This window comes from Aquarana catesbeiana, linkage group LG03 (genome assembly GCF_042186555.1).
Source record: "Aquarana catesbeiana isolate 2022-GZ linkage group LG03, ASM4218655v1, whole genome shotgun sequence".
Classification (NCBI taxonomy): Eukaryota; Metazoa; Chordata; class Amphibia; order Anura; family Ranidae; genus Aquarana; species Aquarana catesbeiana.
In genome coordinates, this window is record NC_133326.1 from 560,085,088 (window position 1) to 560,105,631 (window position 20,544).

The following is a 20,544-nucleotide window of genomic DNA, read 5'->3' on the forward strand; positions in this document are numbered from 1 at the left end:
TGAGTGTACAGCTTGTATAACAGTGTAAATTTGCTGTCCCCTCAAAATAACTCAACACACAGCCATTAATGTCTAAACCGCTGGCAACAAAAGTGAGTACACCCCTAAGTGAAAATGTCCAAATTGGGTCCAAGGTGTTAATATGGTGTTAATATTTTGTGTGGCCCCCATTATTTTCAAGCACTGCCTTAACCCTCTTGGGCATGGAGTTCACCAGAGCTTCACAGGTTGCCACTGGATTCCTCTTCCACTCCTCCATGATGACATCACGGAGCTGGTGGATGTTAGAGACCTTGCGCTCTTCCACCTTCCATTTGAGGATGCCCCACAGATGCTCAATAGGCTTTAGGTCTGAAAACATGCTTGACCAGTCCATCCTCTTTACCCTCAGCTTCTTTAGCAAGGCAGTGGTTGTCTTGTAGGTGTGTTTGGGGTCGTTATCATGTTGGAATACTGCCCTGTGGCTCAGTCTCTGAAGGGAGGGGATCTTGCTTTGCTTCAGTATGTCACAGTACACGTTGGCATTCATGGTTCTCTCAATGAACTGTAGCTCCCCAGTGCCGGCAGCACTGATGCAGCCCCAGACCATGACACTCCCACCATCATGCTTGACTGTAGGCAAGACACACTTGTCTTTGTACTTATCACCTGGTTGCCGCCACACGCATGACACCATCAGAACCAAATACATTTATCTTGGTCTCATCAGACCACAGGACATGGTTCCAGTAACCCATGTCCTTAGTCTACTTGTCTTCAGCAAACTGCATGTGGAATTTCTTGTGCGTCATCTTTAAAAGAGGCTTCCTTCTGGGATAACAGGCATGCATTTGATGCAGTGTGTGGCGTATGGTCTGAGCACTGACAGGCTGACCCCCCACCCCTTCAACCTCTGCAGCAATGCTGGCAGCACTCATATGTCTATTTCCCAAAGACAACCTCTGGATATGACGCTGAGCACGTGCACTCAACTTCTTTGGTCAACCATGGTGAGGCCTGTTCTGAGTGGAACCTGTCCTGTTAAACCGCTGTATGGTCTTGGCCACCATACTGCAGCTCAGTTTCAGGGTCTTGGCAATCTTCTTATAGCCTAGGCCATCTTTATGTAGAGCAACAATTCTTTTTTTTCAGATCCTCAGAGAGTACTTTGTCATGAGGTGCCATGTTGAACTTCCAGTGACCAGTATGAGAGAGTGAGAGCGATAACACCAAATTTAACACATCTGCTCCCCAATCATATTTACAAAAATGTGAGGGGTGTACTCACTTTTGTGAGATACTGTATATACTGTAGGCGTTATTCCAGTTTGGCTGCAAAAGGGAAATATACTTTAAGTTATTAGAATTAGCTTTCAGAAACAAACAAGTAAAATGTTAGAACAATTTTAAAACTTTTTTTAAAAGTTTTGCTATTTGAATGAGAACATATTATAAATATAAAGTAGGTGTTATCACAATTTGGCTTCAAAAGTGGAAATACACTCTTAAGTTTTTACTTGGTATAAATTGCAAGAATAAATTACTCATATACTGTATAAACAAACATACAGTGAAAAATCTCCTTAGTGACAAACTAATATAATGTAAAATAAATTTCAATTTGTCAGAAAATATGCAACATCTATGAACCATCCTTCTCAAGAATGCATTTTTCTGATTTCATTATTCCAATTCCAGGTGCTTTTACCATCTTTCCAACTCAAATTGAAAACACCCTTTTTTTAATCTTTCTTTTCATTCTCGCAGCTGGTTGAATTTCCTGGTAGGATTGACGTGCTGTATGAATACGTGTTGAACATGTGAGTTGTTATGTGTTATGACTTTATATACCATTAAATATAGGATTTCACATTAATGCTTTTATCTCTGGTTCTAAAGTGGTACTAAAATGGAGGAGATGTACCATCAAAGGGTAACGTGTTTGAAATTTAAGATATTACCACAGAAATATATAAAGCTTGTTTGCCTTTCCATGATAAAAAGGTAATAAAAAGAAAGGGAGAGTGTGTTTTCAATATGAAGTGGAGGGATGGTGCAAGCACCTGGAATTTGATTAACCACTTAAGGACCGAGCCTCTTTTCGAGATGTGTTGTTTACAAGTTAAAAACAGGTTTTTTTTGCTAGAAAATTACTTAGAACCCCCAAACATTATACATTTTTTTTCTAACACCCGAGAATAAAATGGCGGTCATTGCAATACTTTCTGTCACACTGTATTTGCGCAGCGGTCTTACAAGCGCACTTTTTTGGGAAAAAATACACTTTTTTTTAATTAAAAAATAAGACAACAGTAAAGTTAGCCCATGTTTTTATATTGTGAAAGATAATGTTACGCCGAGTAAATTGATACACAACATGTCACGCTTCAAAATTGCGCACGCTCGAGGAATGGCTACAAACTTTTACCCTTAAAAATCTAAATTTAAAAAAAAAATTCTACAGGTTGCATGTTTTAAGTTACAGAGGAGGTCTAGAGATAGAATTATTGCTCTTGCTCTACCGATCGCTGCGATACCTCACATGTGTAGTTTGAACACCGTTTTCATATGCGGGCGCTACTCACGTATAAGTTTGCTTCTGCACGCGAGCTCGGCGGGACGAGTTTTAAAAAATAGTTTTTCCTTATTTATTTTACCTTTTATTTTTTAGTTTTACACTGTTCTTTTTTTTAAAAAAGTTTCACTTTTATTCCTATTACAAGAGAAAATTGAGTACTGTCCGTGATACTTTTTTTATTTGCACTAACATACAATTTTTCAGGACAAGTTTTCGGGGTATGTCCCCTTCTTCAAGGTCCAAGCAGTACTGCTTGGACCTTGAAGAAGGGGACATACCCCGAAAGCTTGTCCTGAAAAATTGTATGTTAGTGCAAATAAAAAAAGTATCACGGACAGTACTCAATTTTCTCTGTCACAATTGCACTAATACGGCTACAATCAAATCAAGTATTCCTATTACAAGGAATGTAAACATCCCTTGTAATAGAAAAAAAGCATGACAGGTCCTCTTAAATATGAGATCTGAGGTCAAATAGACCTCAGATCTCATATTTACACTAAAATGCAATGAAAAAAAATGAAATGTCATTTGCGGCGGCGGAGGGCACCGGAGAGCGGCGGGGGCGGGGGGGCGACAATGAAAATGCCTTCTTGATGTCAGAGGTCAGAGGAGAATGGGCAGACTAGTTTGAGATGATAGAAAGGCAACATTAATTCAAATAACCACTTGTTACAACCAAGGTATGCAGAATACCATCTCTGAATGCACAACACATCAAACCTTGAAACAGATGGGCTACAGAAGCAGAAGACCACACCAGGTGCCACTTCTGTCAGCTAAGAACAGGAAACTGAGGATACAATTTGCACAGGCTCACCAAATTTGGACAATAGAAGATTGGAAAAACTTTGCCTGGTCTGATGAGTTTAGAATTCAGCTGCAACATTCATATGGTAGGGTCAGATTTTGACGTAAACAACATGAAAGCATGGATCCATCAATGGTTCAGGATGATGGTGGTGGTGTAATGGTGTGGGGGATAATTTGCTTGGCACACTTTGGGCCCCTTAGTAACAAATAATGCTTTGGTGGTATTTGATCTCCAGTGGATTTTTTTTTTTTGCGATATAAACAAAAAAAGACTGGAAATTTTGAAAAAAAAAAAAAACAAGATTTTTTTACTTCCAGTAAAACAAATCCAATAAAAATAAATAAATAAATACATAAATTCATAAATTTTGTCTTTGATAAAAAAAAATCCAGATAAGTGTATACTGGAATTTTGTTTTTTTATACTACTAATGGCAGTGATCAACGACTTATAATGGGGCTGCCATAGCGCAGCAGGCAATCTGACACTAACTGATGCTGGGGGGAACTGACTAACTGCCAATAACATCACCAGTGACACTAATACAGTGATCAGTGCCAAAAATATACACTGTCACTGTACTAATGACACTGGCTAGGAAGGGGTTACTATCTAGGGCAATCAAGGGGTTTAATGTGTACTTAACAATGTGTAATGCATGCTGATCTTTAGAACTCTTTGTTTATTATCCCTATTTGCGGGGGGTGGGGGGCCCTAAACATGGAAGCAGGCAACAATGTACAGGTACTTTGCTTTGCTTGCACAGGCCGCTATCCACAGTACATTGTGGGCAGTTGGTCCGTGTAGAATATGTATGTGTGAGGACCTGGGGGTGGGAACCAGAAGTAGGAAGTTATGTATAAGGATGAGCTCAGGTGTGTTCGCAAACAGCACGTGCAGAGCCCGCCAGGAGGTCAGCACTGGGATCGCTAATTACAAGCAGTGAGACATTTCCCGATCTCTGCAGCCGCACATCGGGACAATGTCTCACTGCTTGTGATTAGCACTGTGCAGAGCCGACTTCCTGGCGGGCTCTGCACGTGCTGTTTGCGAACACGCCGGAGCTCATCCTTAGTTATGAAGTGAAACTAAGAAAAGATTCACATGCTGTTCACTCCTGGCTGGGAATAAACAAGTTCTCTACCAGATTCTTCTGACTATTCATCATTGCTTCCACAAAATCTACATGGTGACAGAAGTGAGATCTCTGAAACATCATGTCTCAGAATCTTTGTGGCATACAACCCCTAATCTTTGATAATGACATTGCTAACAACTGGCTGAAATTCAAAAGAGAATGGGATGTGTACAGCAAAGCAGGACTCTCAGACAAGTCAAAAAAGGTACAAGCTTTAACTCTTCTCAATTTTGCTGGTTTAGATGCACTAGATAAATATGAGTCATTTCATTTTCATGACAATGAGGACAGAAAGGATCCTGATGTCCTAATCATGAAACTTGATGAGATATGCTTACGACAACGTAATGTGATAATAGACTGACATACATTTAACATGATGGCTCAGAAACATGATGAAGGTATACAATCCTGTGTAGCCACACTGAGACTGCTGGCTAAAAAAATTGAATTTGGCGCACTAACAGATGAACTTGACAGGATTGTATGTGTGGATGTGGATTGTATGTGGTATCTACATCTATGCAGTTAGTGCTCAGTTGTTCAGGGAGAAAGATTTAACCCCTTCCCGCCGACCGAACGCATATATGCGTACTCGGCTTTCCGGGGTTATACCGGGATGATGCCCGCAGCTGCAGGCATCATCCCGGTACCGTTGTTTTCAGCGGGCGATCGGCTACCCGAATATAACAACCGATGCGGCTAAAAGCCGCTCGGTTGTTATACCGGAGGAGCGGGAGGGGACATCCCCCCCTCCCGCCGCTGTTACCGGGCCTCCCGTGCGATCGGGAGGCCCGGTGTCCGTTCCGCTGCCTTCGGCGGCTGGGGGCGGACTGGAACGAAGCTGCGAGCGGCTTCGTTCCAGCCTTCTTCTTGTAAATGCAGAAGCGACGTCATGACGTCACTTCCCCTTTACTCGGCTGCCAATGGCGCCGAATTTAAAAAAGTGCACAGTATTCAGAATCGCCGTTTTCGGCGATCTGAATACTTTGAAGTGTAAAGGAGGGATCCCTCCATAAAGAGTACCTGTCACCACATATTACTGTCACAAGGGATGTTTACATTGCTTGTGACAGCAATAAAAGTAAAAAAAAAAAAAAAAAAAATTTAAACACAATTTATAAAGTACAAAAATAAATAAATTAAATAAAAAAAAAAAAAAAAAAATTTTTTAAAGTGCCCCTGTCCCCGCGAGCTCGCGCAGCGAAGAAAACGCATACGGAAGTCGCGCCCGCATATGTAAACGGTGTTCAAACCACACATGTGAGGTATCGCCGCGATCGTCAGAGCGAGAGCAATAATTCTAGCCCTAGACCTCCTCTGTAGCTCAAACCTGGTAACCGTAAAAAATTTTTAAATCGTCGCCTATGGAAATTCAAAGGTACCGTAGTTCGTCGCCATTCCACGAGTGCGTGCAATTATAAAGGGTGACATGTTTGGTATCTATTTACTCGGCGTAACATCATCTTTCACATTATACAAAAAAATTGGGGTAACTTTACTGTTTGGATTTTTTAAAATACATGAAAGTGTCACTTTTCCAAAAATCTGCGTTTAAAACACCGCTGCACAAATACCGTGTGATAAAAAATATTGCAACAATCGCCATTTTATTCTCTAGATTCTCTGCTAAAAAAATATATATAATGTTTGGGGGTTCTAAGTCATTTTCTAGCAAAAAATACGGATTTTAACTTGTAAACACCAAATTTCAAAAATAGGCTTAGTCATGAAAGGGTTAAAACTGGACTCAGCCATCAGAATATGTATGTTGTTTGAACATTCTGAAAGGGTCACTAAGGAAATGAAAAGAGAAGCAGAAGTGTTTGTGGTGCAACAGAACAAAAGGCAATGCAGCAGCTGTGGTAGTGAACAAGCTACTGAGCGCAACAAACAAGTGTCCGGCTTTTAACCACATGCCGACCAGCCACCGCGGTTGTACTGCGGCAGAGTGGCACGGCTGGGCGAAATGATGTTATGTAACGTCGCTTCACCCTGTGGCCACTAGGGGGCGCACGCGCCAACCCCCCCTCCCCCCCCCCGCTCGCCCCCCGAGCCGATGCAAGTGCCTGGCGGTCTCGATCACCGCAGTTCTCCCGCGATCGCTGCTGAGATACGGAGAACCGGAAACTGTGTGTGTAAACACACAGTTTCCGGTTCTCTGAGGGGAGAAGTGACAGATCGTCTGTTCATACAGAGTATGAAGAAATGATCTGTTATCTTTCCTGCACAGTCCACTCCCCCCTTCAGTTAGAACACAAACTAGGACACACTTAACCCCTTCACTGCCCCCTTGTGTTAACCCCTTCACTGCCAGTGACATTTTTACAGTAATCAATGCATTTTTAATCGCACTGATCGCTGTATTAATGCCAATGGTCCCAAAAATGTGTCAAAATTGTCCGACTTGTCCGCCATAATGTCGCAGTCATGATAAAAAATGCAGATCGCTGCCATTACTAGTAAAAAAAAAAAAATTAATAATAAAAATGCTATAAATCTATCCCCTATTTTATAGATGCTATAACTATAACTTTTGCGCAAACCAATCAATATACGCCTACTGCGTTTTTTTTTCACCAAAAATATGTAGAATACATATCTGCCTAAACTGAGGAAGAAAATAGTTTTTTTTAATATATTTTTGGGGGATATTTATATTTATATATAAGTAAAAAATAATGCGTTTTTTTCAAAATTGTCGCTTTTGTTTTAAAAAAATTAAATACGCAGAGGTGATCAAATACCACCAAAAGAAAGTTCTATTTATGGGGAAAAAAGGACATCAATTTGTTTGGGAGCCACGTCGCACGACCGTGCAATTGTCAGTTAAAGCGACGCAGTGCCGAATCGCAAAAAGTGGTTTTCCACAGCCTCCACTGTTCATTGCGGTTGAGGAGTTCGTCCTCTCTTTTCTCTTACCCATACCTCTGGTGACATCCCGTTTGAAGTTACGCCCTATTTGGATGCTGAGGATAATGGAGGATTCACTTAAAAGACGCAAGGAGGTCGGCGAGACCCCATTAGCCTTCTATAATCCTTCCTGTCACAAGGCAGGGGGATCTACTACATCTGGTGAGTGTACATCCATGCTTAACTTTGACCCACGAAGGAGGAATTTTTAAATATAATCTTTATTGGATTATTCAAAGGAATCTTTTTGGGACTTTGTTTCTCTTACACATTTTTCAATACAAATGTATCACATTTATACACATCTTTGGACAATATACAATCATGTATATCCTTTTGGACACTCAATGTTTTCACTGTGTATAGGTCTGTTTATCCAAGCATTCCTCCTTTTTGTTTATTTTTTGTGCCACTTATTTGTTTGCACCAAATTTAACAGTTTACATTGTACACTGTTTTCCTTCATATCCCTACCTGAACCCTGCTTTCAAGCCTGTGTAGTGGATGGAGCCTGCTGGGTGTTTCCTACAACTTTGCTCTGTGCACAGGCTGTACATGTACAGCGCAGTGGTGATGTCACTGCTACGCACGGTAATAACTGGATTTGTAAATGCATTTGGTGCATACAAAATGTATTTTTATCCCTTGTGGCTATTGTGAGTGTATTTAAATAAAAGTTTATATGCACAGAGTTCAGTTTTAAGTAAGCCCATGTGTTGCTTAATAATTTCTCCTTAACATTTGAAAACAATACAAAAAGCTCTTTGTTACTTGTTTGCATTATCAGATAGAATTCATTGTTCGCAGACTCCAGACTCGTACATCTCCTGCCAAACTTTTCCCTGGAGGCCATTTCTGTATTATACTTCTCTATATATATCATCATTAATGGATGCTGCACTTAGTATGTTTACAGTTAATAGTCATGTGGAGTAATGGTTATGCAGTTATACTTTGGCAATGCTTATTGTGAGTTTGGTATACCTCAAATCCCAGTTACATATTGTATCTTTTACAAATTGTGGCCAACGGGAAATGAATGTTTTAAATCAGGTCTATTTATTTTAACAATCAGACATGTGAGTGTTTTGGGCATTTGGCAATCCAACAATTTGGGCCATGGGGAAAAGTATAGCTATAACAGCCATTTAACTCATGTATAGTCCAAAACTACAGCCTCAATCTCTGCAACACATGGGGCATTTTTGGCCACGTGTGTAACACATCTTAAAGCAGAATTCCAGTTTGGATTTTTTTTTCCATATCTTTGCTGCAGCGAGGCCCCCAACTGTACATTACAGCTCCATGGTCTACATACAGGGCACATTTGTGTACTCTCCTCTGTCAAATGCTTCTAGGGGACTTCCAACTGCACGAAACTGAGCCTCAGCATCTGTCATTTTAACTCCTGCTGTAGTTCTCAGTACTACACGGGTGACGTAATGATGCAGCTGCTAGACAAACTGCACATACTTCTGGGACATGCAGTCCCTTGTGTCACCGCTGTTTTCTGCCAACAACCATACTACAGAAAGAAGACTGGGACTAGAGCAGTCAAATGACTGCTACATTATATTGCTAAAGAAAAGGTGTTTAGGTTGACATTTTAAATAAACAGTGTACATTGTACAGGAGTAGTGGAGAGGCCTGGGGGAAATGATTATTTTGATGCCTCGAGTTCTGCTTTAGAAACCTTTCACACTACGGGTCTGTTTGCGGTAAAGCGCCGCTAGTTTTAGCGGTGCTTTACCTCTGTTTAAGCAGCCCTTTTCGGTCACTAGCGGGGGCGCTTTTAACCCCCAGGAAGGGGTTAACAAGGGGTTAAAAGCACCTGTGTTGCGGCGCTTCACAAGCGCGTTTCAGGCACTTCGGCAGTGCTGCCCATTCATTTAAATGGGTAGGGGCGGTGTAGGAGTGCTGTATATGGCACTCCTACACCGCCCCAAAGATACTGCTTGCAGGACTTTTTTTCCCGTCCCGCATGTGCACCGCCTCAGTGTGAAAGCACTCTGGCTTTCACATGGGGGAGGCATGAGAGGCAGTTTTCAGGCACTTTACAGGCGCTATTTTTAGCGCTAAAATGCCTGAAAACTGCCTCAGTGTAAAAGGGGTCTTCTCCTCTACTGCCTCTAGGGAATAGACATGTAGAGTATGTTCAGATCCAAAACTAGCAAAACTTTTTGAGAGCTGGTCTATGGCAGCATCTGAAAGTCTTAGCTGTGACAGATAACAGACAACTTAAAGGGGTTGTAAACCCTCAAGGTTTTTTACCTTAATGCATTCTATGCATTAAGGCAAAAAACCTCCTGTCATGCAGCAGCCCCCCAAGCCCCCCTTTTTACTTACCTGAACCCTGTAATTTACGCGACGGGAATGAATACACCAGCTCCAGTTGGTGTCTTGTGTCTTGATTGGATAGATTGATAGCAGCGCAATCATCGGCTCCAGCTGCTGTCAATCAAAACCAATAACGCGGGCGCTGAGGGGCGGGTCCGGGTCCTGCTGTTGGTGTCAATAGACGCAGTAGCAGGACTGGGGAGCTCGCCCGCACGGGTGTCCTGAAGGAGAGCGCTTCTGCGACGGGGCACTCGAGAAGAGGAGGATACACCAGAGCCACTGAGGGACCCCAAAAGAGGAGGATTGGGGCCAATCTGAGCAAAACCAACTGCACAGATAAGGTAAGTATGATATGTTTGTTACTTAAAAAAACAAACAAACAAGGGTTTAGTAACCCTTAAATCTCTTCATTTAAAGTGACATGAACACAATGAATCTCAAATATAAACTGTGTCATGATAAATGGAATTCAAAAATATTTCTTTTGTTAAAATAATACCTGGTGATGCCACGAAGGGCATTGTTCAGGCACTTCCTGTTATAGGGTGACAACTCTCTCCCAGTCGCTCTCCTGTGATGTCGTCCCTTCAGAGCGCATGCGCTGTTGACATCACGCCTGTTGCTCACTGGAATTTCTCCTAAACGGTGGATGTTTAGGAGATATTCATTTTACCCACAGGTAAGCTTTATTATAAACTTACCTGTAGGTATAAGTAGCAGAAAAGAGTTTACTACTATTTTAAGCAGTTAAGGTTTAGATCTACTTTATAGATTAATGTGTGACAATTTGTTTTTAGATGCTGCAAGATTAGGTCATCCTGTGTGATAATCATTTGAGTGTAGTGAATAGGAACTAAGAATCTCAAACTGCTCAAATAAATAAGCTATCCATTACAAAAAATCCTACCAAAAAATTCTACTGCTCAAGTGAAAAATTGCTCTCAAATATAAATTTGTTCAATAAAAATTATGGAAAAAAAAAACCATCACCAGAAAAATATGGCAAGCTAAATGATTCTTGTTAGCCATCATGCCCAATCCATTGACTGCTCCTACATGGCACTTTCCCTTTTCCAGCTAAATGACCTGATGAATTGATGTCAAGTGCAAGCATTCATACTTATTAAACATTGGTAGCCAAAGCATACTAAGATCTACAGAATCATATTACTTCAGGGGAAATGGCCCTGCACTTCCTTCCACACATTGGAAGTTCCCATTTTACCCCTATATCATTACCCTCCTTCATGGGGTTCTAAAAATTAAATGTCAGATTTTTTTTCAGCAGAGGGTAAACTATATGGCCAAAAGCATGTGGACACCCTTCCAAGTAATTGAGTTCATATGTTTTCAGTGAAAGGTACTGCTAATGCTACAGCACACAAAAAACATATTTGATAATTGTCCACTTCTAACATTCTGACAACAGTTATGCCCTGTACACACGACCATTTTTGCCGTCTGAATAAACTCTGATACTGTGTACACACGAGCGGAATTTCTGACAGAAAGAGTCCGATGGGAGCTTTTTATCGTATATTCCTACTGTGTGTATGCCCCATTGGACTTTCTCTGTTGAAAATTCAGACGGACTTAGATAGAGAACATGTTCTATATTTTTCCGACAGAACAAATTACTATTGGAAAAAACGCTCATCTGTATGCTGTTCCGACGTACCAAAAACGAGGCATGCTCAGAAGCAAGTATGAGACGGAAGCTATTGGCTACTGGCTATTAAACTTCCGTTTTCTAGTCCCGTCGTAAGTGTTGTACGTCACCTCGTTCTGGACGGTTGGAATTTGGTGTGACCGTGTGTATGCAAGACAGCTTGAGCGGAATTCCGTCGGAACTCCATCGTAAGAACCTTCAGAGTTTATTCCGACGGCAAAACCGGTCGTGTGTACAGGGCATGAAGGTATCTCCGACAGAATTCTGCTCAAGCTGTCTTGCATACACACGGTCACACCAAATTCTGACCATCAAGAATGCGGTGATGTACAACACGTATGACGGGACAACACGTACAATGTCTCATACTTGCTTCAGAGCATGCGTAACTTTTGGTATGTCAGAACAGCATACAGACAAGCGGTTTTTCGCGACAGGAATTTTTTCCGTCGGAAAAATATAAAACATGTTCTCTATCTAAGTCTGTCTGAATTTTCGATGTAAAAAGTCAGATGGGGCAATATACGATAAAAAGCTCCCATCGGACTTTTTCTGTCAGAAATTCCGCTCGTGTGTACGCGGCATTAGAGGCAGGCCCTTTTCTGTTCGAGCATGACTTCCACCTATGCACAAAGTCAGCTCTATAAAGACATGGTTTGATGAGCTTGTGTGGAGGAACTCAAGTGGCCTGCACAAAGCCCTGACCCCAACCCTTCTAAACACCTTTAAGATGAATTGGATTGCTTATTGTGAGCCAGGTCTTCTCATCCAAAATCAGTACCTGACCTTGCAAATGGAGAAAATTTCCACAGACACACTCAAATCTTGCGGAAAGCCTTCCCAGAAGACTGTAGCCACAAAGTGGTAACTCTATATTGGAATTGGATATGTCCAACAAGCCAGTTCATGTTAACTATAACTGGTATTGTATCTTCTGTTCTGGACCTCTCTGGGGTCACTTCATGCTTGTATTCTTCTAGTGTGTTTTGTTGCTCTGTGTATGCCGGAGACTTTACATAAATCATTTAAAAAGTCACTACATAGTGGACAAGCTCTTAAAAAAAGTTGTAAACATTCCATATGGTAAACATACAGTGGAATATCCACATAACGAAGGTTTCTGTTCATCCCGTCAAGAGTTTTCATATCTTCGGGAGTCAGCTCAAAGTCAAAAACCTGCAAATAGTTAAAAGATCCTTTATAAATACTTCTTTGTAGTTCACATGAAATAGAATGCATATGAGTTTATGCATTAAAGACAAATCATTAGATCTAATCAGGCAAAATGGAATGAAGTGAAGGTAGGAACTGCCATATGATTCATGACCAGAGCCCCATGAAATACCCCGTACTTTTGGGTATCCTTCTTTGCAGATTTTAGCAGCAGTTAGGACCATTAAGCCTTTTTTTTCTGCCAGCAAATCACTCCCAAAAATGCAAAAAAAAAAAAAAAAAAAAAGGGTTTTTTCTGCTCCTAGAAGCTGAAACTTCAAAAACGCTTCTAGACTAAAATACTGTGCATGGGCACATAGGACAACACAATTATCTTATAGAAGCAGAAAAAAAAAAATCTCAAAAGCTAGGAGTGTTCAGCAGGGACCAAGCACAAAAATGGAAGTGTCAGATGCAGAAGATTCTTTGGCAGCTGTGGAATGTGTTACTTTTTCTGAAAAGGCAGAATCAATATCACAGTGTGAAAATATGTGGTTCTTTTGCTATAATGTTGGAGACACAGAGGAGCGCATTATTCACCTTGAAGTTTTCCTTAATTCTATCTGGGTTATAACTTTTGGTGATGGCCACCACTCCACGCTGAATCTGGTAGCGAATAGCGATGTTTGCCGGTGTCTTATTGTACTTCTTGCCAATTTCGGCTAAGACTGGATCTTCTAGTAGTACTGGAGAGTTCTGATCTACCCTAAATGCAGAAAAAAAAGAGAGAAGAGAAAAAAAACGACCCAGAGGAGACCTTTCAATAAAAATGTAACTGCAGCCGAATCCCTTTTTTAATTTTGGATAAAGTCAGAAAAGGTTAGAACCTGTCAAGTTTTATACTGCTGTCTGAACCCCATACGTAATATCGTGTCACCAAGACAGAAAGCTAGGGAAAAACCTCCAATGGGACTCAAACAGCAATAAAAGGTGTAAGCCTTTCCCTACTCCGTTTCTACTTTATTGTTGTATGTGTGCCTCTGGAAGTGTCCTCTCACTTTATGTCCTGGCCACACATTGTCTTTGAGACAGGAACCGAAGAGAAATCCCCCCAGGATAGCCACATAGAGCTGTAAAAATATGTCAAAGCATTTTAAAAGTTCTAACATAGAAAAACATAGGTTTTAGCTGCAGATACATTTTCAAGGATTTCTGTTTTCTGACCTCGCTAAAAAATAATAAACAGTTTTACCTAATAAATGTTGTGTTTTGCCCCTCCCCACCACTATGTCATGATGACTGACAGGACAGCTTACACTGAGCGGAATAGGAGATGTGTTAATTGTATCAATGAGGCATCAACGTTTGGTTTAGGCCAGCTCAGCTATGACATGCCGTGCAGCAGAAGAACACCCAGGTTTATTTTTTCCTTAGACATATATCTCCTTTTTTGACCCATAGCTCTGACCCCTCCTGCAATCCTTGCACAGAGCCCCTACATGCAGGGCCGATCCCAGGCGGGTGCATGGGGTGCAGTGCACCCAGGCGCCAGAGAGGTGGGGGCGCTGAAGAGCCAGAGTGCTCCCCTCCCTCCTCCTCCTCCCCTCCGTGTGCAGAAGTAGCTCTGTCCGCAGCAGGTCACCGCCGCGGAGCGGCCGCGCCGCTGTGCTTTACACTGCTAGAGCCCGTCCCCCCTCCCTCCTCCTCCTGTCAGAGGAGAGCAGCCGCCGGAGATCGGAGCGGCTGGTCTCTGTGTTGAGAGAGACCAGCCGCGCAGTGACTTCACTGGGGAGGGGGGGGACGGCCCGTGCCTGCAGCCCACACAGGTTCTCTCCACTCTCCTCCGCTTTGTCTCTCACTCCCGCCTAAGCTGCTGCCTGGCTGTCTCGATCTGCTCTTCACCCGGGCGGCGCGGCTGCACACTGTCCTCTCTAGCTGCCGCCCGGGTGTTAATGTGTCTGTGCTGATAGAGGGAGGTTTGTCCCTGGGGGTCTGTACTAATGGGGGGGATGGTTGTCCTGGGGGGTCTGTACTAAAGGGGGGGTTGTCCTGGGGGGTCTGTACTGATAGAGGGAGGTTTGTCCCTGGGGGGTCTGTACTAATGGAGGGGAGGGGTTTGTCCTGGGGAGTCTGTACTAATGGAGGGGAGGGGTTTGTCCTGGGGGGTCTGTACTAATGGGGGGTTGTCCTGGGGGGGTCTGTACTAATGGGGGGGTTGTACTGGGGGGTCTGTACTAATGGAGGGGAGGGGTTTGTCCTGGGGGGTCTGTACTAATGGAGGGGAGGAGTTTGTCCTGCGGGGTCTGTACTAATGGAGGGGAGGGGTTTGTCCTGGGGGGTCTGTACTAATGGGGGGGTTGTCCTGGGGGGGTCTGTACTAATGGGGGGGGAGTTGTCCTGGGGGTCTGTACTAATGGAGGGGAGGGGTTTGTCCTGGGGGGTCTGTACTAATGGAGGGATTTGTCCTGGGGGTCTGTACTAATGGAGGGGAGTTGTCCTGGGGGGTCTGTACTAATGGAGGGGGAGTTGTCCTGGGGGTCTGTACTAATGGAGGGGAGGGGTTTGTCCTGGGGGGTCTGTACTAATGGAGGGATTTGTCCTGGGGGTCTGTACTAATGGAGGGGAGTTGTCCTGGGGGGTCTGTACTAATGAAGGGGGGTTGTCCTGGGGGGTCTGTACTAATGAATGGGGGATTTATCCTGGGGGGTCTGTACTAATGGAGGGGGGTTTCTCCTGGGGGGGTCTGTACTAATGGAGAGGGGATTTGTCCTGGGGGGGGGTCTGTACTAATGGAGGGGGGATTTGTCCTGGGGGGGTCTGTACTAATGGAGGGGGATTTGTCCTGGGGGGGTCTGTACTAATGGAGGGGGGTTTCTCCTGGGGGGTCTGTACTAATGGAGAGGGGATTTGTCCTGGGGGGTCTGTACTAATGGAGGGGGATTTGTCCTGGGGGGTCTGTACTAATGGAGGGGGGTTTTGTCCTGGGGGGGTCTGTACTAATGGAGGGGGGGTGTTTGTCCGGGGGGTCTGTACTAATGGAGGGGGTGTCCTGGGGGGGTCTGTACTAATGGTGGGGGGTTTGTCCTGGTGGGGGGTCTGTACTAATGGAGGGGGGTTTGTCCTGGGGGTCTGTACTAATGGAGGGGGGTTGTCCTGGGGGTCTGTACTAATGGAGGGGGCTTTGTCCTGGGGGGATCTGTACTAATGGAGGGGGGGTTGTCCTGGTGGGGGTCTACTAATGGAGGGGGGGTGGTTTGTCCTGGGGGGTCTATACTGATGAAGGGGGGGTCTGTACTAAAAGAGGGGTTTATACTTAGTGGGGGGCCTGCACTGATGAAGGGGGGTCTATACTTAGTGGAGGGGGGTCTGTACTGAGGGGCGACTAAAGTTGGTGGAAGGGGGGTGACACCATGTTATACCGCACCTGGTGACACCAACCCTAGTGACGTCACTGCAGCTGCGGGTCTTCTTTCGCCCCTTCCCCTCCCTCTCCCTCTCCTCCGCACGTGCACTGCTATACTAGTGAGCGGTGCTGGCCAGCACAGCCTCCCACTATGTTTCTTCCCCCGCCTTCATATCAGCCAGGGAAAAAATAGAATAGAAAAAGGAGCAGAGAAGAGGATTGTGGGACACGTAGTCCCGAGGACTGGCAGCCCCACTGTAACACGGAAACTGCAGCCCACACAGCAGGCTCAGCTGAATGGGAGAGAGAGAGAGATACAGGAGCCTGGGAAAGCTTTCAGGGAAGTACACCCAGGACTCCAGAGGGAGAGGGCAGTGCTGAGGGAACACCATCAGAGAGGAAACCCCACTGCCCTGCGCCACCAGAGGGAAAGACACACAGCCTAGCGCCATCCCTGGCGGAGAAAGGAATGGAGTCACTGCCAGAATACAGATCTGGGTGCTACCCAGCGGAGTCGCCACGGGCAATTCAGAGTGAGCTGACTCCTGATCAGAGGAACCATCGCTGGGCCAGGTGAGAGGGCCGATCGGCCATTATCTACTAACGTCCATAGGAACTGCAGTCTCTGACCATCTCCTGTATTATATCTGCAGTCTCTGACCATCTCTTGTATAATGTCTGCAGTCTCTGACCTTCTCTTGTATCGTGTCTTCAGTCTTTGACCTTCTGTTGTATCATGTCTGCAGTCTTTGACCATCTCCTGTATCATGTCTGCAGTCTCTGACCTTCTATTGTATCATGTCTTCAGTCTCTGACCTTCTCTTGTATCATGTCTGCAGTCTCTGACCATCTCTTGCATCATGTCTGCAGTCTCCGACCATCTCCTGTATCATGTCTGCAGTCTCTGACCATCTCTTGTATCATGTCTGCAGTCTCTGACCATCTCTTGTATCATATTTGCAGTATCTGACCATCTCTTGTATCATGTCTGCAATCTCTGACCAGCTTCTGTACCATGTCTGCAGTGTCTGACTGTCTCTTGTATCATGTCTACAGTCTCTGACCGTCTATCCTATCTTGTCTGTAGTCTCTGACCATCTCCTGTATTATGTCTGCAGTCTCTGACCATCTCTTGTACCATGTCTGCAGTCTCTGATCATCTCCTGTACCATGTCTGCAGTCTCTGACCATCTCCTGTACTATGTCTGCAGTCTCTGACTGTCTCTTGTATCATGTCTACAGTCTCTGATCATCTCCTGTACTATCTCTGCAGTCTCTGATCATCTCCTGTACCATGTCTGCAGTCTCTGACCATCTCCTGTACTATGTCTGCAGTCTCTGACTGTCTCTTGTATCATGTCTACAGTCTCTGATCATCTCCTGTACCATGTCTGCAGTCTCTGATCATCTCCTGTACTATGTCTGCAGTCTCTGACCATCTCTTGTATCATGTCTGCAATCTCTGACCAGCTTCTGTACCATGTCTGCAGTGTCTGACTGTCTCTTGTATCATGTCTGCAGTCTCTGACCATCTATTCTATCTTGTCTGTAGTCTCCGACCATCTCCTGTATTATGTCTGCAGTCTCTGACCATCTCTTGTATCATGTCGGCAGTCTCTGACCATCTCCTGTACTATATCTGTAGTCTCTGACCATCTCTTGTATCATGTCTACAGTCTCTGATCATCTCCTGTACCATGTCTGCAGTCTCTGATCATCTCCTGTACTATGTCTGCAGTCTCTGATCATCTCCTGTACCATGTCTGCAGTCTCTGATCATCTCCTGTACCATGTCTGCAGTCTCTGATCATCTCCTGTACTATGTCTGCAGTCTCTGACAATCTCCTGTACCATGTCTGCAGTCTCTGATCATCTCCTGTATTATGTCTGCAGTCTCTGATCATCTCCTGTACTATGTCTGCAGTCTCTGATCATCTCCTGTACTATGTCTGCAGTCTCTGATCATCTCTTGTATCATGTCTGCAATCTCTGACCAGCTTCTGTACCATGTCTGCAGTGTCTGACTGTCTCTTGTATCATGTCTGCAGTCTCTGACCATCTATTCTATCTTGTCTGTAGTCTCCGACCATCTCCTGTATTATGTCTGCAGTCTCTGACCATCTCTTGTATCATGTCTACAGTCTCTGATCATCTCCTGTACCATGTCTGCAGTCTCTGATCATCTCCTGTACTATGTCTGCAGTCTCTGATCATCTCCTGTACCATGTCTGCAGTCTCTGATCATCTCCTGTACTATGTCTGCAGTCTCTGACAATCTCCTGTACCATGTCTGCAGTCTCTGATCATCTCCTGTATTATGTCTGCAGTCTCTGATCATCTCCTGTATTATGTCTGCAGTCTCTGATCATCTCCTGTATTATGTCTGCAGTCTCTGACCAACTCCTGTACCATGTCTGCAGTCTCTGACCATCTCCTGTATTATGTCTGCAGTGTCTAACTGTCTCTTGTATCATGTCTGCAGTCTCTGACCATCTATTCTATCTTGTCTGTAGTCTCCGACCATCTCCTGTATTATGTCTGCAGTTTCTGACCATCTCTTGTATCATGTCTGCAGTCTCTGACCATCTCCTGTACTATGTCTGCAGTCTCTGACCATCTCCTGTACTATGTCTGCAGTCTCTGACCATCTCTTGTATCATGTCTGCAGTCTCTGATCATCTCCTGTACTATGTCTGCAGTCTCTGACTGTCTCTTGTATCATGTCTACAGTCTCTGACCATCTCCTGTACTATGTATGCAGTCTCTGACCATCTCCTGTACTATGTCTGCAGTCTCTGATCATCTCTTGTACCATGTCTGCAGTCTCTGATCATCTCCTGTACTGTGTCTACAGTCTCTGATCATCTCCTGTATTATGTCTGCAGTCTCTGATCATCTCCTGTGCCATGTCTGCAGTCTCTGATCATCTCCTGTACCATGTCTGCAGTCTCTGATCATCTCCTGTACTATGTCTGCAGTCTCTGATTATCTCCTGTATTATGGCTGCAGTCTGTGATCATCTCCTGTACCATGTCTGCAGTCTCTGATCATCCCCTGTAGTATGTCTGCAGTCTCTGATCATCTCCTGTATTATGTCTGCAGTCTCTGATCATCTCCTGTACTATGTCTGCAGTCTCTGATCATCTCCTGTATCATGTCTGCAGTCTCTGATCATCTCCTGTACCATGTCTGCAGTCTCTGATCATCTCCTGTATCATGTCTGCAGTCTCTGATCATCTCCTGTATCATGTTGATCATCTCCTGTATCATGTCTGCAGTCTCTGATCATCTCTTGTATCATGTCTGCAGTCTCTGACCATCTCTGGTATCATGTCTGCAGTCTTTGACCGTATCCTGTATTATGTCTGGGGACTCTTTCTAACAGAAGCCCTCTCTGTGTGCATCAGAGAGACTTCCCTCCAGGTCTCATTAGTGTTCTCTCTTCCTGTATTTTCTTTATTATTAAGAGATCATGGGAGGATTTCAGGGTAACAAAGACTTCTTAGGGGAGCAGCTCTGTATTTGAGTCGTTGCCATAGAATCATTTGTAAAGGGGAGGAGTTGGTAAGATGACCACGCCCATGTGGGGGCGCCAGAAATATTTCTGCACCCAGGCGTCTGTGACCCTAGGATCGACCTGCCTACATGCTTTCCCCATTGCATCTAAAGCTCTCCCCACCTCTGACACGCCAGCACTTCCTTTCCCCCTCTCTTCTGTTTCTGGCCCCTCCTGTCCTTCCTGCATACCACCAGCACACCCATCATCCCCAATCCTCTGCTCCAATGCTGTGAACACCCACAGAATCTCAGGGGACACCCAGTTTTCACACTAGTTTCCTGTTGCTTTAATCAAAGCTCCTGCAGTCTCAGAAGATGTCCTGGAGATTTCTAAGCAAAACCTGGCCAATGTGGAGGCTAGAGAAGCTCCCACCTTAGGCAATATGGTGGGTTTGCATAGATTTAACAGGAACTTCTTCTGCCCCTACATTGACCCTTGCTAGGGAGTCTATGGAAGATGCAGGACCAGGCTGTCCAAATGACAGCCCAGCCCTGCTGATTACATGGAGATGGCTCTACAGATGCTATCATTGGAACTCCTCTCTCATTGTGACAGCAACCCGTCCTGTATCAGGAGAATTAACAGCAGCCCCTGATACACACAGTGTAGCAGGCCAACTGTGAAAGTGCGTATTTGCAATTAAACCCTCCCCTTGTCAACCAACAACATTTTTCCCCTGGCTGACAACTCTGCCTGTAAATGTTTGTTTATGACTAGCTGTGGTAAGAAGGGTAAGCTCTTTGGGAGACAAGAGATGAGGTGATCAGTGCTTTCTGTAGAGTGCAGCAGAAAAGCTTTCTAAAAGAGTCAAATAAATAATAAAACCTTGTAATATGAACAGCTGAAGCAGCCCCAACCCTAGGTCATACCAGTCCTTGTGTCTGTGTGAGCCCAGGACGCTGTATGCAGTCAGCAGGATGTCTTTTGCTTTGCAGAACTCTAGCAGTTTGCTTTGATTCAGATATGGGTGACATTCAACCTGCAAAACATGGAAAGTCAATG

General features: G+C 44.3%; 1 protein-coding gene across 1 annotated transcript in view; it reads right to left on the reverse strand.

Annotated features, from left to right (window-relative positions):
* The window catches only part of LOC141132845 (aldo-keto reductase family 1 member C1-like), a 121,306-nt gene that overhangs the window by 2,724 nt on the left and 98,038 nt on the right, over positions 1-20,544 (reverse strand). Inside the window, exons 6-8 of the mRNA XM_073621766.1 lie at positions 20,412-20,521; positions 13,181-13,346; positions 12,522-12,604 (exon numbers count right to left, since the gene is read on the reverse strand). Coding sequence (XP_073477867.1) covers positions 12,522-12,604; positions 13,181-13,346; positions 20,412-20,521 — 359 coding nt within the window. The remainder of the gene's footprint in view (positions 1-12,521; positions 12,605-13,180; positions 13,347-20,411; positions 20,522-20,544) is intronic.